This window comes from Alligator sinensis, unplaced genomic scaffold, assembly GCF_000455745.1.
Source record: "Alligator sinensis unplaced genomic scaffold, ASM45574v1 scaffold651_1, whole genome shotgun sequence".
In the NCBI taxonomy this organism is placed as follows: domain Eukaryota; kingdom Metazoa; phylum Chordata; order Crocodylia; family Alligatoridae; genus Alligator; species Alligator sinensis.
In genome coordinates, this window is record NW_005842014.1 from 836,432 (window position 1) to 852,897 (window position 16,466).

Here is a 16,466-nt window from a genome sequence, read left to right on the forward strand (position 1 = left end):
ACTTTAAACAAAAACAGTAACAGAAATCCCAGTGTGACAAGAATAAAAATGATGAGACGCATGTGAAAAGGCAAGACTTGGGAATACACGTGCTTAGCAGCCCAATGCAAATTTAAAGTTCAGTAGTTTGGTTTTAAAGCTAATTTATTTTGGGTCTTGTAAATTTTAAAATATACAGGAACTGGTGCTGTATATGCAGCCAGTATGGCATAATATTCATCTGATGTTTGGAGTAAAGTCCCTTCAAAAACCCTGTTACATGTATACCGTCTCTCATAGAATCAGAGAAAATTTGGCCTAGAAGTGACCTCAGGAGGTCATCTAGTCCAACCCCCTGCTCAAACCAGGAACGTCCCCAATTATATCATGTCACCCAAGGCTTTGTCTAGTCGGGTCTTAAAAACCTCCAAGGATGGGGTTCTACCACCTCTCCGGGTAACCTGTGCCAGTGCTTTGCTCCCCTCCATGTGAGAGATTTGTTTTTCCATATATCTAAACTAAACTTCTCTTGCTGTGACTTGAGCCCATGGCTCCTTGTTCTGTCATCTGCCACCGCTGAGAACAGCCCAGTTCTCTCTGGAACCACCTTCAGGTAGTTGAAGGCTGCTCTTAAATCCCTCCTCAGTCTTCTCTTCTCTAGACTAAATAAGCCCAGTTCCCTCGGTCTCTCCTCAGAAGCCATGTGCCCCAACCCCCTCACCATTTTTGTTACGCTCTGCTGGAGTCTCTCCAATTTGTCTACATCCCTTCTGTAGTGGGGGGCCCAAAACTGGACACAGACCTGCAGATCTGGCATCATCGGTGTCAAATGGAGGGGAATAATCATTTCCCTTGATCTGTTGGCAACACTCCTACTAATGCAGCCCAGTACACTGTTAGCTTTCTTAGCATCAAGGGCACAGTGCTGGCTCATATTCAGCTGGAACCCTGCCCAGCCAGTCAGCCCCCAGCCTGTGCATGGGATTGCTCCATCCTAAGTGCAGGACTTTGTGCTTGTCCTTGTTGAACCTTTGGTCCAATGCTCCAATTTGTCTCCGTCTCTCTGAAAGCCCTACACTCCAGCATGTCTGCTGCTCCTCCCCGCCCCCGCTTGGTGTTATCTGCAAACTTGCTGAGGGTGCCCTCTATGCCATCTTCCAGGTCATTGATGAAGATATTGGAACCGGCTGCCATCCTCTGAGCCTAATGATCCAGCCAGTTTTCTATCCACCTTACAGTCCATTCATCTTAGCTATACTTCCTTACCTTTCTTGAAAAAATGTTGTAGGAGGCCATATTACAAGCCTTGCTAAAGTCAAGGTATATCACATCCACTGCTCTTCCCACATCCACAGAGCCAGTCATCTCATCATACATGGCAATCAGGTTGGTCAGGCATGACTTGCCCTTGGTGAATTCATGCTAAATGTTTTTAATCGCCTTCTCCTCCAATTGCTTATAAATGGATTCTTTGAGGATCTGTTCCTGATTTTTCCTGGGCCTGAGATACGGCTGACCGGTCTGTAGTTCCCTCCTCTTTCTTCTTCCCTTTCTTAAAGGTGGGCACTATATTTGCCTTTTTCCAATCATCTGGGACCTTTTCCAGTTGCCACGAGTTTGCAAAGATGATGGCCAGCAGCTTTGCTATCACATTGGCCGTCTCCCTCAGCACCCTCATGTGCATCACATCCGACCCCATGGACTTACACACATCCAGCTTTTCTGAATAGTCCTAACCTGTTCTTTTGCTACTCTTGGTTGCTCACTTCCTCCCCAAACTGTGCCTTCAGTTTATCAGGTCGATTGATAAGATTGGAAGGGTAGTATGTTATTTACTACAGAATACTCATTTACCATTCCTGCACGCTGCATAAGAAATGTAGACTTTAGGGAGGAAAAAAAAAGTTGTTGAGACATTCTAGAAGTGAAGAAACTGCTGTGAAGATTTTTTGCCTCGGTTATGTGGAAGCCTGCTACTTTTTGTCCAAAAGAACAGCCTACTTCATATATTTATTCTGTTTGCTCATCTATTTAAATATTATTTTGGGTCGCAATATATTTCATCATTATTTGTAACACTTGCATGAGCAGGCTGCTTTACCTCAGTAAAATTATACATAGACAAAGATTTCTCATAGAAGTTGTAATCTAAGTGCACGGTCCTTGGAAACAGGCAGTGAGTGGTATAAAGCTGCAGATCATGGCTCTCATGGAGGGGTGGTTTTTAGAAAGGAGGTAAAAAATAAGCTTGAGTGTGACAGTCATCAGGGCCATGAAAGAAATTGCAGGGTTAACAGTGGGCATTGTTGTTAAAGGGAGCCTTTAAGAGAAAAGAAAAAATGTGTATCTCTGCAAAGACTGTACATATGGGTATTAGTATGACTGTGGAATAATTCAGATAGGTGGGTTAGAAGGTTGGTATCAAGGTGAGTAGTCAATGAAGAGATTTAAGAGGAGACAGGAAACACATAATTGTGGATAGTTGTAATCTTAGTTAATACTGTCCAGGGATTTTTAATCTGATTGTGCGTGCTGGCCTCACTCATAGTTTCACAAGACTGTTGTGTCTGCAGCTGAGGGTCACAGCAGTCTTGTTTAGAGCTGGGATCTCAGCTGCTCCTGGCATTGGTGGTGTTAATGCTGTAATTACCATATTTGCTCAAGTCCAAGATGAGGTTTCTGTGCCCCCCGCTCCTCTTTCAGTCAACATGGGGAAAGAAGAACCTCTTAGATTCAAGTGCCAGCCTGGGCAGGGGTCTGCTGCTGTGGTGGCCCTGTCTCCAGGCTCAGAGCTGAAGCCAGAGCTGAGCTGCCACCTGCCCTAGGCCAGTATAGCTTGTGCAGTGGGGGAAGAGGTGCACAGCAGAGAGAGTATGGGGGAGATCACACAGTGGGATTGGGGAGTGCCTGGGGGGTGAGTGCCCACACATGCATGCAGACACTCCCCCTCCACCTACCTCTGGTCCCAACCTGGCTGCACCAGAGTTGTCGCTGCAGCTGCTTCTGCCTGGCTGGGCAGGGGTGGGGGCCGCCACCACTGACTGCCCCGAAGTAAGAGTCACTGTGGAAGGTAAGCAGGAGGGGCAGGGAGCAGGCATGGGGGGAGGAGGGGGACAAATAACAGGGCCTCAGGCAGAAGGAAGAGCAGGGGGCAGGCACTGGAGGCAGCAAGTGGCAAAGGAGACCGGCACTGGGGGGACAGGCACAGGCATGGGGGAGAAAGGAGTGCAGGTCTGGCTGCCTTGCCAGTGCTTTCGCTGCCACAGTGGGGAAAGTTTATAATTTTCCACACCTGGAATTTCATTATTGGCAGGTCCTAATTTTTCCTTGTATAGAATCTCATTAGTGGGGGTCAACTTATATTTGAAGTTGTCTTGAATTTGGGTAAATGTGGTAATATTGAGGCAAAAGAGGCAAAAAGACAGAGTCAATGAAAACATCCATAGAAATGGGGAGAGGTACAGAAAGACTATCAAGAAACTGGAGGATTCCGATTTATAAAAAAAATAAGATTTTTTTTGTATTCTTAAAGATATTTTTCATGGTGTATTGTTACATATGTCTGGGATTTATACTGTATGAACTGAGAAAATAGAGCTTTATTACACTACATACACATAGTTAGTTATTAAGGTGCAACCTTGCTCTGCTTTTGACATGTACATAAGGAGACAAGGTTGACATTGCATGTACTACCTTAACTTTCTCAGATACTTCAAAATCAGCGTGTTTTTAACATTTTACTCAGTAAACATAGGTGGAAGAAACTCGGGCAGTGTCAGGTTTATATGCTACAAATCTGCTTAATATGCGAGGCAAACCCACCTTCTTTATTTTTACATACAATGTTATAATTTTGCTAAAGGTTCATTATCAGCCTTTGTGACCCTCGCAAATAAACTTTTTTCCTGACTACTTTAATAACTATTGTTGGCCTTTAATTTTGCAGATTACTCGGATTACGAAGATAGTTCTATTGAGTTTTTGGAAAGGTGCTCCTCCCCGCTCACCCGCTCCTCTGGGAGTTCTCTGACTTTGCGCAGCATGTTTACAGAGAAGAACATTGCATACCAGTATCCAAGGGCTATTCTGTCTGTCGACCTCAGTGGAGAAAGTAGGTTTGCTGAACTGGATGAAATTCTTGGTTTAAAAACACATTTCTTAAACCCCCCCCCCCCCCCCCCCCCAATAAATAGAAAATTGATGAATAGCAAGAGAAATTCAAGCCAGACAATTCTACTTGTGGTATCAAAATATGAAACTGAGTTTCTCCTTCAAGTAGTTATCCACAAACATATTCTTCTCATACATGGATGAGCACAGCCTGAGCCTCTTGACTTGTGAAAGTGTATGACTGAAAAGCTCATCTCAGTGAATTCCAGTTACTGGATAACTTTTTATAGTTGCCTTCTCTAAAATAACACAAATGCCTACATGCCAAATTAAACATATGCACACCTTCCCTATGCTGTTCTGTGTTGAGGTGAGCTCTGGTTGGATACTGTCTCTTCACCTCTGAAGTGGCTGCCTTTCATTGCTATATATTCAGCTCAGGTCACCTAAAAATGTAATCTTCCCAGTAGTATGTTTATAAAATATTTTCATCTTTGTATACATACCATTTCATATACATCTGTTTTTTCTAGACCTCTCGGATGTGGAGTTCTTGGATGACTCATCCACAGAGAGCTTGTTACTGAGTGGCGATGAATACAATCAGGACTTTGATTCAACCAATTTTGAAGAGTCTCAGGATGAAGATGATGCCCTCAATGAAATAGTTAGATGCATCTGTGAAATGGATGAGGAGAATGGCTTTATGATTCAGGTAAAAGACTTTTTCTGCATGCCTTTCTGTAAATTTTGAGCTTAAGTGCTCTTCTGACATTGTTGGAGACTGACATTCTCTATCTAAAGAAAAGGTGAGAAACGGATGTTAGCAGTGAAAGCTTCCTGCATATCCTGTCCTTTCTGTGCAGAACTACCTCTCTGGGTTGACGTCAGCACAGTTTTTATACCTGTTCCGTTCTTTCCGCTTCTAAGAGTGACAACAGCAGAGGCAGTTGTAGAGACTGCTGTGCTTACTCGAGCTGAATTTAGTCTACCTCCGCTCTGATCCAGAGGACCATTTCTAGGTTATGGAATGGTTTTTCTCTCAATTCAGGTCAAGTATTCCCAATGTGAGCATACAGCCTCTGGAAAACAGGACTTGTTTCATGAAGGGCCATGTTCTCAGACTTTCATAGTGTAGCTCATATCTTTAGGGAGAGACTTCTCTTACAGGCACTGTTTCTCCAGCATATTACTTCCCATGGGTAGCCTAAACAGTTGCAATTATTCTTAGGGAATGTGCATTTTTAACTCTTGCTATGGTGTGGCAAATGGAAACATAAGAGGAACTGCCATTTTCTGAACAATTTTTTGCAGATTGTAGCGAATCCTGTGCATACCACAGTGTCAAAAATTGCAGTTGATAATCCATTGGACAAATAACAGATGGCTTCTACTAATGATTATTTTATTTACAGTACTCTAGAAACTATGTTAAGCACTTCACCACAGATAATTAATTAAAGTTGCTGACCTAGTGCACTTATCCAGTATTTAGGTGAGATGTAAACAGTGAAGAAGAACTGAGAGGGGGATTATTACACAAATAAAGATCACAAACCTAACATCTTTGTGAAGTTAACAGTCTGTTGAGTACAGCTAACTTCATTTGGTTGTTCTGAATGAGGCAAGGGGTTGGTGGTTTGGTAATAAATTCTAGTAGAGTATTTCAGGCATAAAGGGGGGCAGCATTGCAAACCACTCATTGAGAAGGACTCAAACCTGGTGCCCAAGCTGGCATTGTTGGATTGGCGGTGTGAGACAGGGGGGTGCAAGAAGAGACCAAGCTGGAGAAGTAGGCAAGAGCTAAGTAATGTAGGGCTTTGGGAGAATAAGAAGACTGAATTATAATATTAAAAGGGATGGCGAGCCATTAAAAGACCCTGAAAGAAGAGCTGATATTAGAGACCGAAGAGGGAGATTGGTTTTTGACTAGCATTTTAGATGTATTACATAGTAAAAAATGGGTGTCAGTAGTGGTGTAACTAGAGTGGATGACTGGAACAACTGCACCCAGGTGCCAGCCTGGGAGAGAGAAGGACAGGGGATGAAAAAAATGGATGTTTCTGGTAGCTGTGTGTGTCTGCTGGCAGCCTGGCAGCAACTGGAAGTCACTGCTGGCCCTGTGCTCCAGACACCTAGCTATGTTGCTATGCCACTAGGTGTCTGAACAAAAATAGTTAATACAGCAGGTGTAGCTATGGAGACAACAAGGAGAGTGTCGGGCTGTTACGAAGGTGTACAAGCTTGAGCTGATCAGTTCGGAAGTTTATAAAGTTGCTATGGATCTCAGCAATTTGCAATTATGACTGAATTTTGGGATGGATTTGAATGATCATCCTTGAGCTGAATGCCTCCATACTATCAGCTATCCTGTTTTACCATTAAATACTGAATCAACCCATTTGATTACACAGTTCTCTTCTTTTGAGAAGTACCCCATTATTACATCGGCAGGCAAAGCTCTTTGGGTAGATGTGGTATCTTTTATTAGACCAACTGAGTAATTGGAAAGAAGTTCTTAGCAAGCTTTTGGGTGCAGTCACCCTTCATCAGGCATAGGGAGTCTCTGCTGGTCTGAGGCTCCAAGGAGAAAAGCTACAAGTATGGCAGGATGTTACTGAAAATGTAAATGGGTAGAGATAAGCAAGACAAAAAGAAAAGCAGGGAAGGGAGGAGGAAGGAGGGGGAGGGAGTCGGAGACAACAGAGATAAAATACAAGGTGAAAAAGAGGCAGTCTGTGTAAAAGGGAATAGTTGGAGGATCTCAGTAAAAATATCAAAGGGTAGAATTAGGAAAACAAAAGGTAAGGCAGGAGAGGGGGGGGAAGACATCCTGTCACACTTTTAGCTTCTCCCATTCCTGACTTCCTGATCTCCCAACTATTCTCTTTTTCACAGACTGCCTCTTATCTCTGCCTGTTCACATTTTCACTGACATCCTGCCACACTTTTAGGTTCTCTCATTCCTTGGAGTCTCAGAGCAGCAGTGTCTCCCTCTGCCTGATGAAGCGTGACTGGGCCCGAAAGCTTGCTAAGAACTTTTTTGTAACTATTCAGTTGGCCTAATAAAAGATATCACATCTACCCAAAGAACCGTGCCTGCCTATGTCCTTAGACCGATGCGGCTACAACCAGAAACCCAGCACCATTATTACATCATATTTTATTTGTTATGATTTTCCAAATTCCATATCTCCTTCTTGTACCTTCTCGCAGTGCAGCTTAACCAGTGTCCTGTTCTTAAGCTGTTATATCCCTTTCATCTTGCTTTTCCTCTCTTCATGTCACCTTTATTTCAATACTTTCTTGCTTTATTTTCTTTTTCATTTAGCCTTACTATGGCTTAGTATTAAAACTAAGTCCTTCTAGAGCATAGTAGAGGTGCTTTTAAAAAGTATGTATTCTTCTTTTCATTCTTATGTTGCCATACCTTACTTGATCTTTCTCCTGTACCATGTTCCAATACCATTGTTGTTAGGCTTAAATGCTAAATATTTATCCATTAAATTGCTGGGCATTTAAATTCTTAAATTTCTAAATCCTCAGCTTTGTTCACCAGACGAATTTAGGACAGGGCAGTCGCTTTCAAAACTAAAGATTAGCTATTTTGGGGTTGATGTTGCTACATCATATTTAAGTTGCATGAATATGATACCCTATCTCATGGATCCAAAGGTTTTTTGGACCACCTGACCTCTTTCTACCACAAACTCATGTCCTCCAATATTTAATGGAAAACTTTTATAACGGCGCATGGGGGCCCAGTGTGATCAGTGGCCCACAGTTCAGGAAACACTGCCCTAATTTAAGACAGTTGTTAAAGAAAAGGTGCTATTCCTTGCATTTTATGGAACCAAGAAATAGAACTGATTGATATATTATGAATTATCTTGGTTTTGGATGATAGTGTGAAGAATGCTTGTGCTGGCAACACAGTGTCTGTATGGGACTGTTCGAAGACAGCATTCCAGAGCAGTACATCTGTTACATCTGCAGAAACCCACCAGGTATGAATACATCGCTTTCATACAAAAATTGTTAATACTTTATCTTTACTATTGATTTTAGCAAAGGCATACAGTCCCATAATCAGACCCAAATTTTCAGTAGTATTTAATCTGTTTTGAGACATGCGTTATGTTTTTTCTGGTTGAGTTCTTTTGTCTCCTTCCTAGATGTGGTTCTGAATGGTAACTTTTAGGTTCCTAATATTGATATATTTTTTTTTAAATTTCTTCAAATTGTTAATTTGTGGCTCTTTACATTTTTTTTTTCAAGAGGTATATATTTTTTTATTAGAAAATTAGTTCCCAACAAGTGACATTCTAGTCTGAAAAATGACTATTGTATGTAAACAATATCACCTTGCAGTTCACTTTCCTACATCTATATGGAGTTATGCCTGCTTAATTACTTGATAAAATGGGATCTTGCAAGCCATGTTAGCAGTTTTGAAGGTACAACACTATAGGCAAGTGATTTGGATTCTGTTCTTAGTTGTGCATCAACAAAATTGAGGTAAGTAAATTATAATGGGTTAAATATTTTGCTTTGCTACAACCTCTAGATGCACTGTGTAACATAGGGCACAATTTACCCTTTAGAATTAGACTTCTAAGTGTTTTTGTATGCACCAGAAATAACATACCTTAAATTTTAGATTCTGGGCTGGGTCTGTTGAGCTTGGAATTAGAATTGGAGCACACGTGATCTGGAAATCAGTAGGTAATAAAAGTAACCCCATGGTACTGTTATTTACTGTTTTTCTTTTGAAATAGAAGTGTGTGTGTTTGGAAAGAACTCTTCTAAATCTTCTAAAGATTGATATTGGAGATATATCTAACCAGTTCATCCTTTTAAAGAGAATAGTGAAACTAGGACAACATTTACAGATTTGATTTATGGAGTTAAGTAACTAAATCTGTAATGTGTCAATAAGTGACCCAGTTTACAAAAAACAAGGAATAGAGCTAGCTGGGAATTTAATGAAATGTGTTCCTGGGCTTGGCACATTGGCATTTTTCTGTACTTGCCACAGAATCGAATGGGTTTCAATGAAACTAGTTCTGGGAAGGCTTCTTAGAAACAGGGTGCAATTTTCGATCAAAGCCCAAAAGAAACAGTTAACCAAGAATAGCTCCAAGTCCAGTGGCTAGGCCACTCGCATGGGATGTGGGAAACTCAGGTTCAAGTCACTGAACTGACAGTTTGGAGCAGAGACTTTGAACTTAGGTGTCCCGGTTTCATGAGCAGACCACTAGGATATGGGCTATCCTGAGGAAAGAGGGTATCATGAGGTCATCTAATCCAACCCTTCTCAAAGCAGGATCATTCCAGACTAAACCATCCCAGCGAAATGTCTGTCTAACCTGCATTTGAAAGTTTCCAAGGGTGGAGATGAAACAGTCTCTCTAGGTAGTATGTTCCAATGCTTGACCACCGTCGGAGTCAGAAAGTTCCTCCTACTCTCCAATCTAAATTTGCCCTGCTGCAACTTGAGCTCCTTGTTCCTAGTTCTGTCCCCTACAGCCACAGAGCAAAGCTGATCTGATAGAATCATAGAAAATTAGGGTTGGAAAGCAACCTCAGGAGTTCATTTAGTCCAACCCTCTTTTCAAAGCAGGAGTATCTCCAATGATACCATCCCAACCAAAACTTAGTCTAGCCAGGCCTTAAAAACCTTCAAGGATGGAGATTCCACAGTCCCGCTGGGTAACCTGTGCCAGTGCTTTGCTACCCTCTGTGTGAGAAAAGGTTTTTTCTTAATATCTAACCTAAACTTCCCTTGCTGCAACTTGAGCCCATTGCTCCTTGTTCTGTCATCTGCCACCACTGAGAACAGTTCAGCTCCATCCTCTTTGGAACCCCCTTCAGGGAGTTGAAGGATGCTATTAAATCCCCACTCCGTCTTCTCCTCTCCACATGAAATAAACCCAGTTCCCCTAGCCTCTCCTCAGAAGTCATGTGCCTCAACCCCCTAATCATTTTCTTTGCCCTCTGCTGGACTCTTTCCAATCTGCCTACATCCTTTCTATAGTGGGGGACCCAAAACTCGTCACAGTACTCCAGATATGCTCTCACCAGTGCTGTATAGAGGAGAAGAACCACTTCCTTCAGTCTGCTGGTAATGCTCCTACTAATGCAGCCCAGTATGCTGTTTGCTTTCGTAGCAACAAGGGCACACTGTTGGCTCATATTCAGCTTCTTGTCCACTGTAATTCCCAGGTCCTTTTCTGCAGAGCTGCTACCCAGCCAGCTGGTCCCCAACCTGTGTATGGGATTGTTCCATCCTACGTGCAGGATTTTGCAGTTGTCCTCATGAGATTTCCTTTGGTCCAATCCTCCAACTTCTCAAAGTCTCTCTGAATCCTAGCCGTACCCTCCAGCATATCTACAACTGCACCCAGCTTAGTGTCAGCTGCAGATATACTGAGGGTGCACTCCATCTCATCTTCCAGGTCATTGATGAAGGTATTGAACAAAACCGGTCTTAGGACCAACCTCTGAGACACTCAGATTGATACCAGCTGCCAGCTAGATATCGAGCCATTGAATACTACCATCTGAGCCTGATGCTCCAGCCAGTTTTCTATCCACCTTACAGTTCATTTATTCCAGATGTACTTCTGTAGCTTGCTTGCAAGCATGTTGTGGGAGACTATCAAAACTCTTGCTAAAGTCAAGGTGTAACACATTCACTGCTCTTCCCACATCCACAGAGCCAGTAATCTCATCCTAGAAGGAAGTCGGGTTGGTCAAGTATGATTTGTCCTTATTAAATCCATGTTGACTGTTCCTGATCACTTTCTCCTCCTCCATATGCTTAGAAATGAATTGCTTGAGAACCTACTCCATGATTTTCCTGGGCCTCAGGTGAGGCTGACATGTCTGTAGTTCCCTGGATCTTTCATCTTCCCTTTCTTAAAGATGGGCAGTATATTTGCCCTTTTCCAGTCATCTGGGACCTCTCTGAATTGTCACAAGTTTTCAAAAATAATGGCCACCGGCTCCGCAGTCATAGTGGCCAACTTTCTCATCACCCTTGGGTGCATCATGTCTGGCTCCATAAACTTGTACACATCCAGGATTTCTAAACAGTCTGTAAGCTGTTCTTTCACCACTGTTGGCTGCTTACCTCCTTCCCAAACTGTGCTGCCAGGTGCAGTAGCATGAGAACTGCCCTTGCTCTCAGCAGGAGACCCACACTTTCCTTAATCTTCGTCTTTTTGCTGACAGGCTTGTAGAAACCTTTGTTAATACCCTTCACGTGCCTTGCTAGCTGCAATTTCAGTTGCACTTTGGCCTTCCTGACTTCCTCTCTGCATGCCTGAGCGGTACTCTTATATACCTCCCTAGTCGTTTGTCCAAGTTTCCACTTCTTGTTAGCTTCTTATTTTCTGTTGTAGCTCACTGAAGAGTTCCCAGCTGGTTTTGTGCTATACTTGCTAGTCTTCCTGCACATAGGGATGGTTCATTTTTGTGCCCTCAGTAGTATTTCAAAGAAACCTTACTAGCTCTCCTGGACTCCTTTCATCCTCAGACTGGCCTCCCAGGGAATCCTGTCCATCAGTTCCCTGAGTGAATCATAGTCTGCTTTTCTGAAATCTGTGGTCCTTACTTTGCTCTTCTCTTTCCTACCTTTCTTCAGGATCCTGAACTCAATCATCTCATGGTCACTGTTGCCCAGGTTGCCATCTACTACTACATTTCCCACCAGTTCTTCTATTTGTGAGCAGCAAGTCAAGAAGAGCATGGCCCCTAGTTGGCCTCTCCACCCCAGCACCAGGAGCTGTCCCCGACACTCTCCTAAAACTTCTTGGATTGCCTGCGCATTGCTGTATTGTCCCCCCAGCAGATGCCAGGATGATTGAAGTCCCCCATGAAAATCAAGGCCTGTGATCAGGAAACTTTTGCTCACTGTTTGCTGAAAGCCTCATCCACCTCGTTGCCCTGGTCTGGTGGTCTGTAACATACACCCACCAGAACAACACCCTTGTTGCTCTCCCCATTGACCCTAATCCAGAGACTCAACAGGCCTATCTCCAGTTTCATACTGGAGTTTCATACTCCAGTTTCATAGTGGAGCTCTGAGCCGTCACACAAGTCTTTCACATAAAGCACACTCCTTTTCTTTTCCCCTGCCGTCCTTCCTGAACAGCTTATACCCATCCATGATAGTGCTGTAGTCATGCGAGCTCCCACCAAGGCTCTGTTATTCCAGTTATATCATAGCTCTGTGACCGCAAGGACTTCCAGTTCTTCCTGCTTGTTTCTCAGGCTCTGTGCATTTGTGTGCAGACTCCTGAGGTAACTAGTAGATTACATTAAGACCAGATTTTTTACTGTCCAGTAATTATTAATTACTGTTCCCAGGCCTGTCTTCTAGAGGTGTTTTGTAGACTTCTATTGAGCAGGAGGATTGTAAGGTCCAAGAGGGAGAGTGATGGTTCTGGGAAAAATGTGTTCCTACTGGTATTTGTTGATCTTTGCCTTTTATTTTATAAAGTAAAATATCTTAGTTATCTTACAGAATGAAATGAATTGATTTGGACCTCACTGTAACTGAATTTTAAAGCACTCAGCAGTGACAAAATGTTCAGCATAGCACCTTTGAAAGTTGCAGTCACTTAAAAAAAATGCCTTCTGCTTGCTTCCCTCATAGGTCAGAGATGGAGTGCCAAATACCTTTATGATAAGGACTGGTTAAACAATGGGCATATGTGTGGATTATCTTTTTTGAAAGAAAACTACTCTCACCTAAATGCCAAAAAGATTGTGTCAACGCATCACCTGTTGGCTGATGTGTATGGAGTAACTGAAATATTACATGGCTTGCAGCTGCAGATTGGGATACTCAAGTAAGTGTGGTCTCGTATTCTCCATCTTTGTACCCTCCGAGAGGTGGACACGAGTTCTGCCAGACATTTTAAATGTAGGTTATATTCTAGACCTGGCAGTCAACACAAATTTAATCAGTGTGCTCTTGATAATGATGTAGCACAGCATTACAGGGCAGATGCCAGGTTTCTCTTGAACATCTCAATGCAGAAAAATTGATTGCTTGTCTTTTTTGACTAAGCTGTACAAAAACTGTTGGTAAGTAGGAATTAACTAAACTCTTTCTTCCGCTAAGCACTAAAATGTGTTTGTGTTCCTGCTATTGATTGGTGTTGATCAATATTCACGCAAAGGAAAAATATTATGAAGAGGTTACAGACTTTTTGGATGAGAAGCTTCCATGTTGGTACCTGCTAAATCCAGTTTAAAAGCAAGCTTCAGTAGTTCTAAATTTTGCCATTTTGCAATCTTTTCCACCTGGGGTTGCAAAGCACTAACAAACCATTATAATTTAATGCACTGTGAGGCTGCAAATTATTATTCCAAATTTACAGAAGGAGGACCGAGTCACAGATTGGTTATGATACGTGCCACAGTGCATTGTAGAGTTGTGGTACTTGCTGTATACTCTAGTACATATGGAGCAGACCCTAACTCCTCTATCCTTTACTTTTAAACAGTAGTCTTCGTGGCTCTCAGTAATCTATTGTGAGTATTATATTGCAAATGCATTTAGTCTTTTCAGTGGCCTGACTGGCTAACCTTCTTTTTGATCACATTTCCTAATTATATTTTCAGTGTGCAATTTGCAAGATAAGGCCATATCCTCAACTTCAGTGAGAGCTGTGGGCCCGGCACCAACAGGATCAGATTTTTTTGGGATCATTGGTGTTTTTGTTGCATCTTAAAAGTCTTATTAAAGATGATGGAGTTGTGCTGGATTTTCCATGAAATAAGAAGCCTGTGAGAACGCTGCATGAAACATTTGGCATCAGTGTTCACTAAAAGACAAATGTTTTTCTATTGTTTCTTTAATTGTAATGAAACAGAAATGAGAATTTAAATGGAGTTCAGTGGTATGAGCTATTGTTGAATCCTAACTTCTTTCTTCCCCTCTTTCCAGAAATAAACATCACCCTGACCTTCATCTCTGGGCTTGTTCAGGGATGAGAAAAGAGCAAGAGCAGATATCCCTCGGAGTGGAGAAAAAAATAGTGACTTTGCCAGATACTGTTAATCCACCTGAAAGGACGTGTCAGAGTCAAAACCATAAAGAGCCCCCTAGTTTACCCCAGAAGATGGAAGAAACATATATTACAAGTGAGCACAGTTACCAAAAACCACAGAATTTTGGTCAAGACTGCAAAGCAGTTACTGACCCTGTGAGCTCAGATGATGAGGATACGAGTAGTTTTGAGGAAGATCAGGAATTCCGTTCAGAGAATAAAACCTATTTACAATATTCTTTTAAAGAAGATGGCATGAGTGATCAGGTAAAACTCATTATTCATTTCTGAAGATTCTTAGTTAGTGCATCACCTCTTATGCACTCTTAAATAATCTCTTAATAAAACTCAAATCTCTCTCTTAAATAAAATTCAAAATTGTAAGAAATGCCCATTTCTGAATTTTCTGCTTGTGTATATCCTATAAGTAGCCAAAAGAAATCAGAACCACCCATTTAAATGAAGTTGGATGTATTAAAATCTTCTGTGACAAAGTAGGCAGAGGTTTAGGTTGTAATGCCAGCTGTGGTGAATTTAAATACTTAAAACAAGAACTATAAATATATTAATGTTTAAATATAAAAGTTACCTTTGCTGTCCATAGCGATATATTTTCAAGTAGCTTGTTAATACATAAGGGAATTTAGAATGGTATTTTTTCAAGCTCTCACAAATAGCTAGAGATTTCCTGATCAAAAAGGAACAAAAACTCTTTATAGCGCTTCAAGGGAAGGAGAGAAACTTGCACTGTAGAAACACGTGGTTGACTGGCAGCATTATGCTGTAACTGTCTTCTTAAATAATGAAATTAATATGGAATGACCGCAGCAGTTTCTCATGCAGCAGTTTGAAGTGCATGCGTCTGTATAAGTAGCAAAAATTGCGTTTCTGAATCATGAAAAAAAATCTATCTGGGCTTTGGGGCAGAATTAAGGTATCTTGGGCAAATCCAACTGACTTTACTGACTTTGTCATATTTATTTATTAGAGGTGGAGGGAGGGACCTGCTGAGTCGAGTAGATCCTTCCTTTCTGTTATACTCCTTTAGCCCTCTATAAAACAGTTCATTGGCAAATGTCAGCCTAGACCTTCCTCTGTACTCGTATTGCAGCTTTCTGTCTAGCCTCATTGTACTCTGTGCCTTTTTTCCTATGTGAGCCACTCTCCATTTAGCCTGAGTTTCATTTCAGATCAGCTTTGTAGTTGCTTAAAGATGCTGTTTTTTAACTGTTTGAACTAACTCAAGATCAGCTGCCTTTTTTAAAGGTGTCCCTTTTCACTGCTTGAGAAATCCTTGCCTGTGACCTAGCAATCTTACTTCTAGACTGCTGCAATCCCCTGTTGTCTGGTTGTTTAGATTCCTGTTGATATTCCTCTCCAAACCACGCTCAGATCTTGTTATTTAAGGTGGAGATCCTGTGCATCTCCTTAAATGTGGCGTTCTTGCCTTTTGGAGTTTTAGCTAAGCTTGCCCCTTCCTCTATTTTGGGATCTGGTCTCATTTTAACATCTTAACTTGTACCTTAGCCTCTGCATTTTCATACCACTTTTTTGCAATTTTCTTTATCAAGTATTAATGCAATTTTTGATGTCTTGTCCCTTGAATACCCTCCCTTCTCCTGTGGCATGGTTTCCCTCAAAGTCCATCTTTTGCAACTACCTTTCAAAGGCTGACCTGTGCTCTTGTGACATATTATAAAGGATAAATTATAAAAACAATACAAAAATGGGTCTAATATGACATATACTTATAAAAAAAAAACAATGACTTTCACTTTATTTTATATTCCCTTTTGCACTCTCTAGCCTTGATAGCTTGTAAGGCTCTCAAGACAGACAGACATTTAGTTTGCCTATTTACCTATGGCAGTGTGTAATTTATAAAGTTAGAAACTGATGTTTTCAGGAGTGTGCCATTGGGTCCTGAAAGTAGAGGAAAACAGTAGGTTTTCCTTTTTTTGGTTTATAAAGGCCTATACAAATGAAAAACAAGAGACCCAAAGAAATAATGCCAGGAGTTGAAGAAACAAAGAAAGTTGTTTGATAGAGGGAAGAATTTTTAGTTAAAGTTAAGCTTTAGTTTATTTTTAAATCTGTTGAACGTCAGCAATTAATCACTATGCCTCTGACTCTTTTAGTTAAGGTATGTGTGCTAGTAACATGCATCTTACAAGGCATAACCTACAGAACCTCCAGCAGAAGGAGAGAAAAACCAAACTTACCATTTTATTTTCTATGTAAGGCTTACGAAAATCAAGCAGAGAAGAGGAAATCATCCTTCATTAAAACTAACAGTGATATTTCAGGCCA

At 41.5% G+C, this 16,466-nt stretch overlaps 1 protein-coding gene across 11 annotated transcripts in view; it reads left to right on the plus strand.

Moving 5' to 3' along the window:
• The window catches only part of PHF20L1 (PHD finger protein 20 like 1), an 81,160-nt gene that overhangs the window by 55,664 nt on the left and 9,030 nt on the right, over window positions 1-16,466 (plus strand). For 10 of the 11 annotated variants that reach the window (XM_014519156.2, XM_014519159.2, XM_014519161.2 and 7 more), the window contains 5 exons: window positions 3,929-4,093; window positions 4,626-4,807; window positions 8,000-8,099; window positions 12,755-12,950; window positions 14,054-14,423. In XM_014519156.2, the coding sequence (XP_014374642.1) occupies window positions 3,929-4,093; window positions 4,626-4,807; window positions 8,000-8,099; window positions 12,755-12,950; window positions 14,054-14,423 (1,013 nt within the window). The remainder of the gene's footprint in view (window positions 1-3,928; window positions 4,094-4,625; window positions 4,808-7,999; window positions 8,100-12,754; window positions 12,951-14,053; window positions 14,424-16,466) is intronic. The other variant, XM_025202087.1, reaches the window with a different exon arrangement.